At 37.4% G+C, this 18,720-nt stretch overlaps 1 protein-coding gene across 1 annotated transcript in view; it reads right to left on the minus strand.

Annotated features, from left to right (window-relative positions):
* Window positions 1-1,063: 1,063 nt before the first annotated feature.
* CEP135 (centrosomal protein 135) overlaps window positions 1,064-18,720 on the minus strand; it is a gene marked incomplete at its 3' end in the record, with an annotated part of 58,311 nt that continues 40,654 nt past the window's right edge. The window contains exons 15-24 of the mRNA XM_080698031.1: window positions 12,842-12,957; window positions 12,614-12,768; window positions 11,858-11,913; window positions 10,955-11,123; window positions 8,597-8,707; window positions 8,154-8,339; window positions 4,252-4,461; window positions 2,502-2,704; window positions 1,475-1,579; window positions 1,064-1,166 (exon numbers count right to left, since the gene is read on the minus strand). Of these exons, the coding sequence (XP_080554157.1) occupies window positions 1,064-1,166; window positions 1,475-1,579; window positions 2,502-2,704; window positions 4,252-4,461; window positions 8,154-8,339; window positions 8,597-8,707; window positions 10,955-11,123; window positions 11,858-11,913; window positions 12,614-12,768; window positions 12,842-12,957 (1,414 nt within the window). The remainder of the gene's footprint in view (window positions 1,167-1,474; window positions 1,580-2,501; window positions 2,705-4,251; window positions 4,462-8,153; window positions 8,340-8,596; window positions 8,708-10,954; window positions 11,124-11,857; window positions 11,914-12,613; window positions 12,769-12,841; window positions 12,958-18,720) is intronic.

Genomic DNA, 18,720 nt, shown 5'->3' on the forward strand with positions numbered 1-18,720 from the left:
CGCCCGGCGATTTCATTTCTAAAATGTCCAAACACACATACACACACACACAAAAAAAAATCTATACTTTTAGCAGTAATGACTATTATCTTTAGAACAGAGCTGGGACTAGAAGACAGTCCAAGAAATGTTTTTTACTGGGATTATAGGTCAGTAATGTTTTGTTTCTTAATTTGGGCATATTAGGCATATTGAGTATAAAAGTTCATCTATGATATGGTAGCTTTTTGTAATTATAATTTACTTTTAGAAACCTGCCTTAACTTTGAACATTATTACCCTGCTCCTGAACTGATACTACTATTCATTCCCAGACTCTTATTGGCCTCGCTGCCTCTGGTTACTATTCTTTCCAATCTGGCAAACGTGATTCTGATGGTCATCCAGCAGAAACCATTTCTATACCTTAACCCCTTCCTTTGTACCCCTCCTGTAGACAGGAGGCACAATGGCTCCCCCTGACTCACAGAACAAAGTCTACACCTAATTTAGGCTCCCATTCAATATACTCTGTAGACTCCAACTCTCCCTTCCAAACCTTTCTCCCCCATATTCCCTGCCAGCCTGTGAGTCCTGCCATATTGAGTCTACCATGCCATGCACTCCTGTTTCTATGTCTTTGTCCATACTTCTACTAACTATTATTAGCATCTTGAATTTGTTACTCTGCCAAACACCACCCTGTGACATCTCATATTATTATTTAAAAATCTGCTGCTCTCTCTCCTTTTGCATTGGTAGTGACTGAGCCCAGGGCCTTGTGCATGTAAAGCAAGTGGCCCATCACTAAGCTACATTCCTAGTCCTCTCTTGTTTTAACTCAGGCATATTACATATAAAAAAACTCCATGGGCCATAAATGTTCTGTTTAATGAAATTTTGCAATTCCATTTACCCATGTAACCAGAAGCACCAAACCAGAACATTCCCATCTCTCCAGGAAGTTCCTCAAACACTTTTCCAGACAATCTCTCCTTCCCTGACAGAGAAAACTATTTTCTAAATTTTCACAATCATAAATTAGCTTTTGTCTCTCATTGCTATATACACACCTTTCTCATAACTATACATTTACATGTTCAGGAGAATGTAAAGGAGACTTCAGAGTAGAACTAAGGGGTGGTGTAGGAAGACCATGTCGACGCATCTCTTGGATTGCCCGTTCTCTGTGGGAAGATCAAATGAGAAAGATTATACGTAAGCACAGCGAAAACCTAAAAGTGGCATACAAATAGAAGATGATGCTGTCTTGGCATAGTGGTGCACGCTTGCAATCCCAGTACTTGGGAGGCTGAGACAGGAGGTTCGTAGTTTTGCAGTCAGCCTCAGCTACTTAGTAAGGCCTTCTGCAATTTAGTGAGACCTTGTTTAAAAAAAAAAAAAGAATAAAAAATAAGGCTGAGGGTATAGCTTGGAGGTAGAATTTTCAGTGAGCTACATGGTGGTGTTCAATGTTAAAAAAATCTTTTCTTACCGTTCATATCTTTCTGTTGAAATCTGCCTTTTCAGAGTATCATAATCTGTTTGTAATTGTACCACTTTAGCTCGAAGCATGGTGTTTTCCCGGCTTTGACTAGTTCTAAAAACAAATTGGAAAAAAATCACAGAAATCAATACCAATGTTCCATTTTATACAGTTACATGCTACAGGTTTTTTTTTTTTTTTCCTTTCTTTTACATTAACACAAACAAATGGTGGTGATACTTAAGGACTGATAAAAGAAGACCAAGCTGGGCATGGTGGCACTCACTTGTAATCCCAGGATTTGAGAGGCTGAGACAGAAGGATACCAGGTTTGTGCAGACCACAGCTACTTTAGTGAGGCCTTGTTTTAAAATAAAGAAAAAAATAGGGTTTGGGGTAGACATTTCAACAGTAATTCTCTATACTTCTGGAGCTTCTACCACAAAATTTTCTTTTTGATTAATCTAGTTTACTTATCACTTACTGAGTTTTTAATATGTGCCAGACAAGTCTGAACACTCAGGAACCAAAATGTAAAATATCTTCATTGACTTTTCTTGCCTCTTGCCTCTTGCCTCAGAAAAAGAATTCTCTAGGTTTCCTCTCGTCTTCCAATAAATATGCCCAAACCTCTCTTCTGACACATTATCATCAGTCTCACCACAGACAAATGAATACATGCATAGGGTTAAAGTGCAGCCTTCAAAGATGTGTTCCTAATATACAGCCGAGACACAGACAACTCTTCCCATCCCAAAACATCCTTCCCTCGCTGACTCTTCACCCCTCACGTCTTGGCATCTTCCCTCCTTCATTCCCACGGCACCACCTCAGTGGGGAGGAGATGTGCCTGCATCTCCAAATGCCATGTCTCAACTAAGCTACTTCTCTGAATTTCCAAAGCAGCAGGCATGAAGTCAAATATTTTGGTTTTGCACCACCATGCATACTCTTGCGGCACTCATCTATCCCCTGATATTGAAAGATTACATTTAACAAGTTATTTTTTTCGCCTAGGTTGATTTATGACACTTACAATTTGCTTTCTGAAAGGGTTAACTTCTCCTTGAGTATCTGAATTTCTGTATCCTTCTCATGGGAGGATAAGTGAGTATGAAATTCTTTATCTCTATTTGTAGCCAACAATGATTCAAGGTTTTTAATCGCATGTCTCTCATTTGACAGTTGTTTTTTTAACAGTTCTGATTCAGATTTTACATTTTCTAATTCTGCCACAGCCTACAGGAAAAACAGAGATTAATTCAGTACAACTAGAGATTCACTCTGAAAAATTATTTATCTGACAGTATAGCTCTGCAGAGATATATATCCATCTGCTGCTTCATTTGGGTATTGGTTAAAGATTTCAGTTGGACATGGTAGTGCACACTTGTATCCCAGTACTTGGGAGGCTGAGACAGGAGGGCCACAGGTTCAAAGTCAGCCTCAGCAACTTGGGCCCTTAGCAACTTAGCAAGATCCTGTTTCCAAGTAAAAAATAAAATAGGGCTGGGGGTGTAGTTCAGAGGTAGAGTGATCGTAGGATCAGTCTCCAGCAAAATACACCACACACACACACACACACACACCATTTCAAGCCATTTCTTTAATTACAATAAAAACATCTCATTTTCAAAATAGCCTTTGCTACTTTTACTAAGGGATTACTTGGCTATAAAATTTTCTCTCCAGCATGCAAGCAGTTTTCACTTAGGCCACCTTGTCAAGAGAGGGACATTAACACAAAATGCTAAAATGCAGCCAACTTATCAGAAATAAGGTCCTCTGATTGACTAAACATGCTTAACTCTATCTGCCCAAGCCAGTATTGTAGCTTCTCAGTTCTAGAAAACAAACTTGTTTAGTGAACATTGAAAATACACATTAATTTGTTTAAGTAAGAGATTTATATGCCTTGAGAGTTTTGTTTTGGTTTTTGGTATTGGGGATTGAACCCAGGGACATTCTATCTCCAAGCTACACCTGTAGCCTTTTTTATTATTTAATTTTGAAAAAAGAGTCAGAAGTTGCTGAGACTGTCTTCAAACTTAAAATCCCCAGCTCAGTCTCCCAAGTACTGAGATTACAGGTGTGCATAACCATGCCTGGATCAAGTCTTACTTTTAAACTTAGAAAGAATATATATGAGATATGCTTCTAATCTATAATTAGAAAGTTCAAGCTGGGGTGTGGTTGTAATCCCAGTACTTGAAAGGCTGAGACAGAAGGATCGCAGGTTTGAGGCCAGCCTCAGCTACTTAGTGAGGCCCTCTGAAATTTAATTAGGCTCTGTTTCAAAATAAAGAATAAAAAATATAGGGCTGGAGGTGTAGCTCAAAGTTAGAATGCCTTTGGGTTCAATTAAATAAAAAATAAAAAAAAAAAAAGAGAAAAAGTTCGGCTGGGCAAAGTGGCACATGCCTGTAATCCCAGTATTTGGGAGTCTGAGACAGGAAGATCATATAGGTTCAAGGCTGGCCTGGGCAACTTAGTGAGACTTTGTCTCAAAATAAAAATAAAAAGGGCTGGGTGATATAGCTCAGTGATATTAGGTAGAGCTGCCCTGGGTTTGATCCACAGTACCACCGCCCCCCCCATAAAAAGAAAGTTTATAATCTCTAAATATCCACACATCTATTTCAAAACAAAGAACACTATGTTTGCCTGAAAAATCTTACAGTCCAAAAGAAAAGGGATCACATTCCTGGGCAGTGAATGACAAAGCAAAACAATTAGAGTATGCTCAATCCAAAAATGTGCTCAGACAATTTTTCTTTAGTTCTTACCTTCTCCAACTCAAGGCTTTTGGAATTCAATTGTTGGGTCATGACATCTTTGCCTGAATCAAGCTTAATGCAAAGCTCTCTGAGAGAAGACAAATCACTTAATAGTTTTGCTTTTTCTCCTTCTTGACGTCTCAGTTCTTCTTCTAATCTAGACATGGCTTTTGCCATTGATGAGATCTGAGACTCATAAGCATGATGTGCATTTATATGCTGCAAGAAGAAAACAAAATGGGTGAAAAAATTAACCCAATAATTTTAAGGACTTTACTCTGTGTAGTCACAATTAACTTTAGAAAAACTGAGAGGGCATTTTTACTTCTTCTCAAAGACTCTCAGGAAATAGCCTGCTTGTTGAAGTGGCCTACTTAATGCACAAAAAAACAGTGCATAATTATTAATCATGGTAATTAAGTTCTTCATGTATATATTTGGAATATGCAAAGGTGAAAATTATTGTGTTAGGGTACTGCAAATATGAGGTATTTTTAAAGTTATATTAGATTTTTCCTTCATAAATTCTCTTTGCTTATGTACTGTTTTTTCTTTTCTTTCTTTGTTATTTTTATTTTTTTGCCGTACTGGTGATGGAATTCAGGGGCATTTTACCTCCAAGCTACACCCCTAGTTCTATTTTTTTTTTTTTAAACAGGGTTTCACCAAGTTGTGAAGGGCCTCATTAAGTGGCTGAACCTGGCTGTGAACTTGCAATCCTCCTGTCTCAGCCTCCCCAAGTACTGGGATTACAAGTGTGCGCCACTATACCTGGTTGTTATGTAATGTCTTTTCATCAGAAGTAATGTAAATACTTATCAATCCCCAATTTTAATGCAAAATTTCAAAAATATAGCTTGTTTCAGAAAAATAATAATTTTTACCTCTTTGTTGTTGTTGTTGGTCCTAGGTATTGAATCCAGGGGCATTCTACCTCCGAGCCACCCCCACCCCCACAGTCTCACTAAGTTGCTGCAGTAAGCTTGTGGTCATAGGCATGTGACACTGCAACTAGCTGATATTTTAATTCTTTTTAATTTAAGATACACAACCTTATAAGACTTTAATAACTTTAAAATAATGAGCAAAATTTGCAATACTGATAAGACATTTTACCTAGAATCATACATGTTTTAAATTTCTCACAATTTAACTTTTAAGAGACAAATATAAACTGATATGAACTCTACTTCTAGGTTTTGGGACTTCCACTGCCATCACAAGCCCAGAGGGCATGGACCAAGGGAATGGAGCCACTGCCTCCTTAGTGCCACAGGACAGAGCCACCACCCCTGAGAGCCGAGAGGGTGGGCCCTGGCAGGCCTCGAGTAGAGAACATCAGAGCATGATAGTGATTTCTACTGCTGACATATTTTAAAAAATTGGGGGGTAGAATGATAACTTTTCCTTACATATTTACAGTTAATAAATATAGAAGAAATGAGTGAAATAGAAAATGACCATTAGAATATATGAGTTTTTAGCCATGCGTGGTGGCGCGCACTTGTAATCCCCATGGCTTGGGAGGCAAAGACAGGAGGATGCACAGGTTTGAAGTCAGCAGCTATGGCTTAAAAGACCCTGTTTCCAAAAAAAAAAAAAAAGTATAAAATAGGTATCTGGGAGTATAGCCCGGACGTAGAAGGGCTTCCAGGAACCCCAGTACCACACACACACAAAAAAAGAATGTATGAGGTTTTTTGGCTACAGTCAAGATCCAGGGGTAAATGCCAAAAGGAATGGTGAGAATTTTAAGGAGAAACAGGACATTTGCATAGCCTAAAATTATCTCCCTAAAATATTAGTTCCAAAGGAAAAATAGTACATATACATGGAATAAACTTAGGCACCACTTCAGCATCACCCCAATAAGTCACACTGAGATCATTTACCCTGTGAGTGATGCACTGAGAAGGGTATTTCCTGTGGTATTGAGGAAATCTGTGGTATTTCCTCAAAAATCTACAACCTCAATATAATCATGAGAAAATTTTAAAAAAACCTCAACTGCGGGATGGTCTACAAAATGACTGATCACTTAGGTTCAAATGTCAAGGTCATTAAAGGCAAGAGAGGCCCAGTAACTATCACCGATGGGGAAGGCTAGAAAACACGACAGCTAAGCGGATGGCGAAAGAAAGAGCAGTGGAACGACCGGGAAACCTGAGAAGAGTCCATAGTTTAGTTAATGACATAATGATGTTGAGTTCCTAGTTTTGGTAACTTTATCATGGGTATATATTAACATTGTAGAAAACTGGATGAAAAACAGGTTGAAGACATGAGTCTTCTCTTTCCAATACTTCTGTAAGTCTAAGATTATTTCCAAGTAAAAAGTTAAAATATGAAAAACTTATGCTACAAAATAAAAAGCTTTTGCCTCTTCATCTTGATTCTTAGCATGACTTCAACTCTAACCATATAAAAGAAATAAAAATATAAACATAATTAGGGTTTTCTTTTGTAAAAGGTGATCATTTCATAGAATGCAGAAGCAGCCTTGCCTGTAAGCTGCCACACCTTCACTGTCAGGGCTGCAGAGCATCGTTCTTGTGAGATAAAAATGATCTTCTCAGAATCTGTCTTTTTATCTTCAATATTTTAATTTAATTTTTAATTTTTTTTTTTTTCGGGTCTGAGGATGGAACCCAGGGGCATTCAACCTCCGAGCTACACCTCCTGCCCTATTTTTTATTCTTTATTTTGAAACCAGGTCTCACTGAGTTGCAAAGAGCCTCACTAAGTAGCTGAGGCTGTCCGCGAACCGTGACCCTCCAGTCTTGGCCTCCCAAATGCTGGGATTACAAGCGTGCACCACCACCCCCGGCTTCAATATTTTAATTTTAAAGATGACAGTCAGCATGGTACATGCTTAGTTTCTTTCTCTTTCACACCTCATCAAATCTAACAGGTTTTACACAGAACTGATATACTCCATGTATACTTCTCCCAATTTCCTAATAGAAATAAAGCCGCTGTTTAATTCTAAAATAACAAGACTATGCAAAAAGAAATGCCAAGCAATGTTATCTCCAGTCACCACATGAACCTCTTCAGGCACTTTATTAGACAGAGCTTTAGAATGCCACGAGTGGTAAGAGGTTACAGCAGATGACAACTTTGCCAAATTCTCTGCACTGTCCAGTAACATCTTCCTCAGTTCCATGTGAGCATGCCATCCATGTTCACATATGCATTCTGTAAGGGGTAGAAGTGTCCCTCTTCTAAGCTCTTATCACAGTGCCGTTAATGTTCATATGCCTCCAGACAATCTAGGCTGTTTCTAATCAGGTACTCTCAAATCTCTTCCACTTTGTACTCATCATCCGATTCCAAAGCCACATTCATATTTTTAGGTGTTTATTATAGCAGCAAGCGACTTCCTGGTACCAAAACCAATGTTAGTTCCTAGATGACTGTAAGAAACGTCACCGAGTAGCTTCACGTCCTCACAGTTCTGGAGGCTCTGAAGCAGAATCTGACCCCCCCCTGTCCTCTAGGTTCTGGGAGCTACTGGCCATCCTTGGTGCTCCTTTACTTGCAGATGCCTCACCTCATTCCCACCTCTGCCCCATCTTCATGTGGTGTTCTTCCCTGTGCCTTCTGTGTTTTATAAGGACATTCATTCTTGGTCTACCCTAGTCCACCTCCTTTTAACTTGACTGTATCTGCAAAGAGACACTATTTCCAAATAAGGAGCTGGGGCTTGGGACATAACTGTACCTTTTAAAGGGCTTTTTTTTTTGTTTTTTTTTGTGGTGCTTGGGGATGGAACCCAGAGGCTTTTACCTCCAGGCTACACTCCCAGACTTATTTTATATTTTATTCACTTGATTTTATCAATGTTTATAACCTCATTCAATGAAGCAATTCTGAGTGTTTTGTTTTACATAGATAGATAAATGTATTACCTCCTGAATTTCTTTTTCTAGCAGCTCAACTCTTTCTCGAAGGTGCCTCCTCTCCGTGTCAATAGAAAGAAGCTCCAGGCGAACTGAGCTGCTTTCTCCTTCGGCCTGATGGGCTTTAATCTCCCAGTCTTCAGCACGGTTATGAAGCATCTGAAATCTGTCCAACAAGTCCTGATTTTCTTTTTCCTGCATAATTTAAGCATAACTAAATTGTTTCTAACTTAGTAATTGTCATTCAATGGAACAATCATGTCATAAGTACATGCACACAAGAGGGATTTTGTTTTAATTTAGGATATCTGTGCAGATACTATACTAACATCTATGGGGAAATAAAAAAAAAAAAAAAACCAACCAGGTGGCACTATCTAATGAGTCACAGACTAAACATGAAAAAGTTTTAAAAAGTCAGTCTTAAGTCCAATGCAAGCAATATTTCTCACCTTAGCTGCCATTAAGCTTTCCCATCGTGACACCTCAGTTATGTAATTATGAACTCTACTCTTCATTTCTTCTTTTTCTTGTACTGCTGCTTCCAATTCCAATGAGATTTCCTATGAATCAGAAATTAAAGATGAATCTAAAATAAACCCAGTACCAAATGAATTCTATTTTATCCCAATTGCTCCTTTGGAATTGGGGAAGAAAAGAGTAGGGAAAAAGGAAAACTCCCTGTTACTTTTACATATTTTTCCTGACTGATCTTGTATTTTGACAGAATCTAGTTTGAAAACACATCTCCAACACTATCTGACATTTACCTCAAAGATTAGTTATGACCAGAGCTTGACATTCAAAAATATTCAAGTATCAATAATAAGTTTTATACTGAATAATACTAAAAGTAACTCCTTAAAAACAAAAAACCCTAGCCGGGCGTGGTGGCGCACACTTGTAATCCCCGTGCTTGGGAGGCGGAGACAGGAGGATCACGCAGGTTCGAAGCCAGCCGCGCTGGCTTAAGAGACCCTGTTTCCAAACCTAAGAAGTATAAAATAGGTCTGGGAGTGTAGCCCGGAGGTAGAAGGGTAGAAGGGCTTCCAGGAACCCCAGTACCACAAAAAAAAAAAAAAAAAAAAAAACCCCAGATGAATGGATTACAAAACTATGGGACATGTACACAATGGAATTTTACTCAGCCATAAAGAAGAACAAAATCACATCATTTACAGGAAAATGGACAGAACTGGAGAACAAAAAGTAAGAAATTGGATGTTCTCCCTAATATGTGGAAGCCAGGGAGAAAAAATAGGTCATTAAAGAACAGTAGACAAAGAGGTAGAATCTACAGATGAGCAAATAAAGCAACCTAACTGCGGGGGATAGAAGGGAGTAAAAGGGAAATTTCCTAATGTACATGATATGCATTCACAAACATATCACAGTCAATCACTAAGCCAAACATGAGAAGGAGGGATGGGGGAGGGAAGGGGGTAGGAATTGGGGAAGGGCTAAATAAGTGATGTGTGCAAATATACCTCTACCATCTTGTACCCCATTAAGATGCATGACTACAACCCACCAATAAAACAATTAAAAGAAACAAAAACAAAAAATTTAAAAGATGAAAATCATTGGTCTTCTTGGTATAATCCTTTAATAAACTAGCTTTATGCCAGGCGTGGTGGCGCACGTTTGTAATCCCCACGCTTGAGAGGCAGAGACAGGAAGATTGCGCAGGTTTGAAGCCAGCTGCGCTGGTTTAAGAGACCCTGTTTCCAAATAAAAAGTATAAAATAAGTCTGGGAGTGTAGCCCAGAGGTAGAAGGGTTTCCAGGAACCCCAGTACCACCAAAAAAAAAAAAAAAAAAAAAAAAAAAAAAAATAATAATAATAAAAAAACTAGCTTTACAAAGAAAACTATTATGTTTCAGCATTTGTCATTTTAAAATATTAATTAGCCAGGTGTGGTGGCGCATGCTTGTAATCCCTGCACTTGGGAGGCGGAGACAGGAGGATCGCGCTGCTTCGGAGCCAGCCTTGCTGGCTTAAGAGACCCTGTTTCCAAATAAAAAATATATAAAATAGGTCTTGGAGTGTAGCCCGGAGGTAGAAGGGCTTCCAGGAACCCCAGTACCACCAAAAAAAAATAATAAAAACAAACAAAAGTAAATAAATAAAATAAAATATTAATTGTAATTTTTATTTATTTTTTAATTTTTATTTATTTATTTTTGTGGTACTAGGGATGAAACCCAGGACATTTTTACCTCTGAGGTATATTTACAACCCTATTTTTTATTCTTTATTTTGAAACAGGGTCTCACTGAGTTGCAAAAGGGCCTAAGTAAATAAGGCTGTCCGCAAACCGCCATCCTCCTTTCTCAGCCTCCCAAATGCTGGGATTACAAGCATGCGCCACCACGCCCAGCTCTGTAATTTTTATTTTTTTGAGAAACAGGTCTCACTATATTGTTCAAACTGGTCTTCAACTTCTGGGCTCAAGTAATCCTTGGCTTGTGCCTCAGCCTTCTGAATACCTGGGACTACAGGTGGGTCCCAAATATTATTCTACCTAAAGAATTACTTTTTATTTATTTATTTTTTACTGGTAGTACTGAGAATTGAGCCCGGGGTGCTCTACAAATGATTTACAATCCCAACCCTTTATTTTTTTAATTTTTTTATTTTAAGACATGTCTCATTAAGCTGCCATGGCCAACTTCAAATTTTCAATCCTCCTGCCTCAGCCTTTCAAGTCACTGCAATTACAGGTATGCTACTTATTTATATCATTATATTTTAGAAAAAATTATTAGCAAGCAAATAGATACTATAAAACTATCAAACTGTGTTCATACTTGGTTTTCTCTTGCCATTGTGGCCAGATCATCTTGTAATCTTCTGTTTTCCTTAAAAGATATTTCTCTAGATCTTCCTACTTCACCAAGTTCTTTGTGAGCTGCATCAAGCTGACGCCGGAGGCTGCTTACCTCCCGGTCTCGAGTGGTCAGTGTTTCCTTTAGCTGTCTGTTAAAAGAGTTATGTAGAAATAATACAGAAAGCCTTTTGGAAAACTAGAGTTCATTAAAAGATAACTGTTGTAGTTAGAATTAAGTATACTCAGAATACAGGAAAATAAAATTTCTGCATTAAGATACTGATTAATTAGGTAAAGCAATCATTATGTGTAAATAAAGTCATAAAACAAATTTTTATTCCAAGAGACAGCTAAATACAGAAAACTGCCAAGTGTTAATAGCCAAACATACTGTACTGAATTGGCAAATACTTGTTAAATGTATATTATTGTCACTATTATATAAAATATAAAAGTAAGTAAAACAAATATGAGTAATTTTTGTCTTTAGGGTAGTTTATAATATTTTTGGAGAAATGACATAAAATGTAGCTTTATAACAGTGTTCAAGATAAATTTAGATGGAGAATAAATTCAAAATTGGTATTAAAGTAATATAAATTTTAATTAGTAAAGCCTGAACAGGGTAATTACAGTAAATAAGAAAGAGTAAGTAGGCATGTCAAAGAATAGTTAAAAATGTGTTTAGATTTGGACAGTGGAGGAAGAGAAAAAGTTAAAGAGGAGAACATATTTTCAAGTATAAGACAGAAAATGATGTTGCTATTGGCAAAATTGGAGAAACTGAAAATCATCCTACTGCTGCGGGATTGCTACTAAATAGATAAAACCATACCTATAAAAAATTTCTCAGAAGCTGGATGTCATTTTTTAAATTACTTACTTCATGGAAAATTCATACTCTGAGATGGCTATCTTCATCTGACCAATAGCTTTTTCCTATAAAAATTATAAAGACATATGAGATTCTAAACCATTCATAGAAATATCTTTAGCAAAACTGATATAATTTATCATATTTATATAAGTGTACAATTCAGTTATATAAATTATGCATAAAAGAAAGATCCAAGTAAATGTATTTCTATGTCTCCATTACACTTCAGGTGTCAGCACGTTTCCACCAATCTAAAAACTTGTATAGTTTCTTTAAAGAGTTTGTTTTAATGAGATCTGATAAAAATCACATTCTAAATATAGATAAAATCACTCTTTGAAGATAAAAATTACTGAAATAAAGTGAAATTTAAACATATTACAACAGGGCATAGTGGCACACACTTGTAATCCCAGCATTTGGGAGGCTGAGAATGGAGGATCGTGGTTCGCAGACAGCCTCAGTTACTTAATGAGGCCCTCTGCAACTTAGTGAGACCTGTTTTAAAATTAAAAATTAAAAAAAAAAAATTGGGCAGGGAGTGTAGCTCAGAGGTTGAATGCCCCTGGGTTCCATCCCCAGAACCACCACCAAAAAAAAATAAAAATTAAAATTAAAAAAAAAAAATATATATATATATATATATTAGAAGACATGGCTCTGGGTCTTAAGGTGATAAGAACTGCATACTGCATATATAAGACAGAATAAAATAATCCTCTTTCTTCAGATGCTGAAAAGTGATATTTTACCATTACATACTTTATTGGCTAGGTTTTCTTGCAAACTTGCAATCTTTTCTGTCTTCTCATCTACAGTCTCCTGAAGAAAGTCTTTTTCTTTATCAATAACACCAATGGTCTTTTTCATGACATGAGCCTCCTCATCCTGTGAAGTCATCTTTATGTTTAGATCATCTACAAATGAAAAGAAATGTTTGTCAGACAAAGTAAATCAGGATTAGCAAAAGCAAAATTTAGTCACACTTACCAAGTTTCTCTTCCAGTAATTTAATTTGTTCTTGGGCTGATTCAAGTTCACCTCTTTTTATGGAAAGTCGGTGCTGATAGTCATCAAGTGACCGCTGTAGCTGTTCATTTACTATCCTAAAGAATCAGTGGACAAAAACAAATGGTATTCTTTATCTCTCCTAGAAATAATTTTTAGAAATGAGAGGTCTTAAAAATATTTTGATTTCTTATTTTTAAGTTTCTTTTATTCTTATTTTAAAGCTCTTCCAGTATAATCAATGGCCTTATATTATATAATATAATTTCTTGCTGTCCACCATTCTTCTCCAAATGGTTCCATCTTCCTAAAAATAATATAGTATAAAATCAAATTAATTGTATACTATTTTCTAGAGGCTTTTCGGTAGTTATAAAGTTCTTCTCAGTTTCCTAATATCAACCCACTTCCCTTAAAATCTATTTCCATTAGTGGAGGCAAAGGAAAAGCCCTGTCTTGCAGCATGGCCTAGCATTCCGAAGGACTCTCCACAGAGCCTGACCATCCTGACCAGTGTTAGCTCATTATTCGGCTTCTATTTTTTCTGCTCACTTTTTGGATGCATAGTTAACTAGGGGCCATAGGCAAGCATTTATTGTAGTGGGATTTAAGACTAAAGACTGGTCTCAGAGAGCTAAAGAAAAGATGTATGAAAGGTGAGGCAGTCAACAATAAAGACTATTTCAGAGGAATCTATTACTATCAGTAACACTGTTTTTCAGAATGTTCCTGGAAACTGTTAACGGCAACAAGCTGCTCTCATGCCATCAAGTGCTTTCATGATGCACGTGGACCTGGCCAGGAAGTTCTTACCCTGCTTGGAATGACAGACATAGCTCTCATCACAGACTAACTGCCAGAGAATCTCATAGGTTTCTTTCAGGTTTCATTTGAGGATAAGATAGGAAAGAAGGTAGTAAATATAGCTTAGCTTAGAGTTGTCTAATGGTGAGAGAGCATGAATTCCTAAACCACTAGTAAAATAGTACATTTCTACAGAAATGAAGAAGTTCTCCTGGCAGTACTAAGGCACTCTGTAATATAAAAGATATTACACTTGTTCTAATACCAAATAATGATGATCAAGAGTTAAGACAGTAAAGTTGACTTCTTTAGAACTGTACCATGTTAAAAAGACACTAGGTTTAGCATGGTGGCACATGCCTGTAATCTCAGTACTTGGGAGGCTGAGAAAGAAGGTTCAAAGCCAGTCTCAGCAACTTACTGAGACTCTGTTTCAAAATAAAAAATAAAACAGGACTGGGGGTATAGCTCAGAGGTAGAATGCTTCTGGGTTCAATCTTTACTACAAAAAGAAAAAAAGGGGCATTAGAGGTTCAAGCAATAGTACTTCCAAACTTATTTGGGAGGTACAGGTAACTACAGTATATTTAAGCTGTTCTTTAAGGCTAGAGTTATCATTGTCTGTGGAATAAACAATAGAGAATGGTACCGAGTACACATTAGTTCATTTATTCCTAAAGCAGTTCCATAATTAAAAGTATTTCCAAGTTTTATCAAAACAATAACTTGTCCAAGGTCACAAAACTAGTAAAGACAAAAGATGAAAATATGGTTAGTCTAACTTGCTATCAATGTCCTTTTACTATATGTTACCTTCAATACAGAATATAGGAAAGACCAACATGCTCTGTATGAAAAATGTCTGTCAGGAGGTTATACAATGATTCTTTCAAAAATGGAATGCTCTACAGAGTCCCATCCTAAATGAAGGATGCCAAGTGGTTGTCAGTGCCTGAAATACTAGGCAGAAATATAATAATCTCTACATATAATCTCATAAACAGGATAATTTACTGATGAAAGTGAAGTTGATAAAGGATGACTAACATCTTGAATGACATAGAAAGTCCTTGGGTGAGTCTTAAAAATAGCTTTGCCTTTTTATATTCTCCTGTAGAGAGGAAAAAGGAAAACAGATACTATACACCGGGCCCTGAAAATAACTTTTATGACTGAAGTATTGCTAGTAAGATAAAGGTTGTCGTCATTGTCTTTTTTTTTTTTTTTTTTTTGTACAGAGTATTGAACTCAGGGATGTTCTACCTCCAAGCTACACCCCCAGCTCTATTTTATTCTTTATTTTGAAACAGTTTTGAAACAGGGTCTCACTAAGTTGTGGAGGGCCTTACAAGTTGCTGAGGTTGGCCCTGAATCTGTGATCCTCCTGTCTCAGCCTCCTAAGTACTGGGGTTACAAGTGTGCATCACCATGCCAGGCTAGGTTTGAAATTTTAATGACCTATCAGAAGAAAAAGATATTAATGAGGTATCCCTGTTTTTTATTTTAGATTTCTCCCAAGAGTCTATGATTACACTCAACCACTCACTGAGAAGACTAAGCATCATCTCTTGGTGCCCAGAGAGGGAAGTGGGATTAGAACTGGTCTTCCTTTCAGGTCTGCCAGGGAGTGGTAATTTATAACTAGTGGCTCCAGCTCCCTCGGTCACCTCCATTCCAGCCCCCAGCATTCTGCTATCTTCATTCAGAGGCCTGGCTCCTCTTCCTGACTTTATGGTAAACAAAACAATACTGGGAATGCCCAGAAGAGGTTTTAGGCATCCTAGATAATATATGAAGCTTCTTTTATTTGCCTAAAATGATTCTGAATTCCTTTGAAAAATAAATACTTCACAAAGAAGACCAGTTACATTTAGTGTTCTGAATGTAGCTCAACAATTCCCATTGAAACTGGTATTTACTGGCATTATTGTTAACAGTCTAGAGATTCTGGGTCATTTCAGGAAAATATGCTATTGCATTTATTTGATCCTGGAAAAGTTTGTAAACCTCTGGTTTTCATTGTTGTTACTGTTTGCTTTTATTTCTTTTATGAGATACTGGGGATTGAACCCAGGGCCTCCTGCACGTTAAGCAAGTGTTCCACCAGTGAACTACAGCTATAGTTCTTTTTATCTTCCTTTGAAACAGGGTCTCACTAAATTGTCCAGGCTGGCCTTGAACTTGCCATCCTTCTGCCTCACCCTTCCCAAGTAGTTAGAATCACACCATATTTGGGAACCAACATACAAAGATAAAGACTAAGGTGAACTAAAAATAGCAGGGCAGACTTTCTGCTGCAGTAATCTAAGTTTTTTTTGTTTTTGTTTTTGTTTTGGGGGGACAGGGGTATTCTACTTCCAAACTACACCCCCAGCCATATTTTTCATTCATTATTTTGAAACAGGATCTCACTAAATTGCGGAGGGCCTAAGTAGCTGAGGCTGTCCAACCATGATCCTCCTGTCTTTTTCTCCAAATGCCTGGCTGTAATCTCATTTTTTAAAGCCTCCTAGCTAGCAATTATGAGGACCAAGGATGTGTGCTATGGGGTTGTTTGAGAAAAGTTAGTTGTCTACCTGGGCTAGAAACAATTTATTCTCGAGCAAGGTTGAAAACGATGGCTTGCTACTTAGGTTTTGTAACAACTGAGAGCTATGAATGGTTTTTAAATGTTTAAGTGATTGACAATATTGTTCAACAGAAAATTATTACTTTATGAAGTATAAAATACAAATTTCAGTTCCAATAGTTATATAAGAACACAAGCACATTCTACCATTTATACTATTGCCTATAGCTAATTTTGAGCTGGGTTAAGTAGGTTTGACAGAAACTGTATGACCTACATAGTCTAAAAAATACTGATTCTCTAGACTATTTTTATAACATTTGATAACCCTGGCTCTAGAGACTGGCTACCATTTCCTAAGGAGAGAGTAGACATCTTTCCTTATAGAATTTTGGATTTTTGATTTGGTATATGTTTCAAAGTTTTGATTTGAGGTATAAAATGCCAGGTTTTATTAAATGCTGCAATTTAAGGGAGTCAAGTAATTTCTTTAACTTTAAAAAGTGGGACACCGGGCGTGGTGGCGCATGCTTGTAATCCCCGCGCTTGGGAGGCAGAGACAGGAGGATGGCGCAGGTTCGAAGCCAGCCGCACTGGCTTAAGAGACCCTGTTTCCAAAAAAAAAAAAAATTATATATATATGTAATAGGTCTGGGAGTGAAGCCAAGAGGTAGAAGGGCTTCCAGGAACCCCAGTACCACCACCAAAAAAAAAAAAAAAAAGTGGGATTTTTTCTTTTTGGTAGTACTAAGGACACAGCGCTGTACTACTGAGCTACATCTCCAGACCTTTTTATTGTTTTATTCTTGAGACAGGGCTCATTAAGCTACCTAGTTTGGACGTGAACTAGCAATCCTCATACCTCAGCTTGCTGGGTAGCTGGGATTACCACCATGCTGGCTAAATATGGGACTTTATAGTATGTCCTCTAATACTACCACATGAAACCGGACCAAAGACCTCCTGTTTGGACAATCTTAGAGACCGTGCCTATAGAAAAGCCTATTTGCTGGCACTGAAATTTGGTGAAAAAAATGCCTGACATAGAAGGAAAAGAGAATATGGGTCCACAAGGCAGATGGAAAAACATCTCAGCTAACCCAAGAATCAGCTTCTTAAATGAGTTCATATCAAGCAAAAGAGAACTTAATATGACTGGAGGAGCAGCAAGAGCTCTGCTGCTCTTAATAACCACAGGAAAAGCAGCCCAAAGTCTGGATGAGGGACCTTTGTTTCCAGAGAGGGCTGAGTATTATGGTTTGTGCTGAGTTTAGCTTTGGATTTGGAACCAATGCTTAAACTCACAGTTCTAACAACTTTTATGGTTATGGAAAATGTGAACGACAAGATAAGTCATATTTTTCTGTCAGAGCAAAACAAAGTTATAAAATCTAGTAATATCCTTGGGTTGTGTAAGGCAGAATGAAAATTTCTCAAAATCCCCTCTGGTAGTATAGTAACTAAACTATCCCTAGGTGAGGGAAGATGAAGACTGTAATCACAAGAAAAAAGGGTATCATAACAAAAAGCCAAAATAGCCAAAGGAACTATGAACTAGGGTATCCCAGAGAGGCGCTGAGAGATGTGTGTGCTGAGCCTCCTGTGAGTGAAGGAAAAGCAGAATGGACTAGATGTCAGACTCAGTCACTTTGTGCGCAAAGTAAAAAGGGCAGACTGCCAATTCTGAAACAAAGGCACATCATGCAGTCTACACTTTAAAGCTGAAAAGAGACATGAACCGGAAGATGAACTGGTCCACTCAGCTCTCCTGCATAGAATATATGTAGTTCTTGCAAATAGGAGAGAGAAAAAGCAGCATCTACCTTAGTTTTCCCCTAAAGTCTACCTTACAAAGACTAGTCCAATGGCAAAAGAGCAAAACTGAAGATGCCCCACATGAGTCACAAACGTATCCCTCAAATCAACCAGATGCCACAGTTCTGGTTGTAGTTCTTGAAGCTGTTTGATGATGAAGGAACCCTATGAACTATGATCTAAGGCCTTTCTTTTTCTACTTTTTCCTCTGATTCTCATTTTATTCTGTTTATTCTATGATATACTTATATGAGTCTTAGTTTTTGTATACTGGACCTTTGCCTTTTAACCCTCATCATTTCTTTTTGTCCTTCTGAATTCTGGATAAATTTCTTAAGTCTGTTTTTTATTCTATTAACAGCCAATCTACTAATCAATAATCCTTCAGTTTTAACTTGCCAATCTTTTGAAAAGTCACCAGTACTACTATCCTTGATCTCAAGCTCTTAATGCTTCATGACTGATTTAGTTTTAGTTGTTAATATCTTGTTCATATCTGAAAAGTATTTTATTCGTACAATAAGTATAATTTAGAGAGAGATTTCCTCTACTTCTCAGAATAGTGCCTTTCTGGTGAACTTATACTTATGGCAGCTACCCAATACAGAAAAAAAAATCCTAACTTTCCTGGCTTTTTATTTCCTCGAGTCCTCTGTATCTGACACTAATTAAA

The sequence above is a fragment of the Muscardinus avellanarius genome (assembly GCF_963383645.1).
Source record: "Muscardinus avellanarius genome assembly, chromosome: 6".
Lineage (NCBI taxonomy): Eukaryota > Metazoa > Chordata > Mammalia > Rodentia > Gliridae > Muscardinus > Muscardinus avellanarius.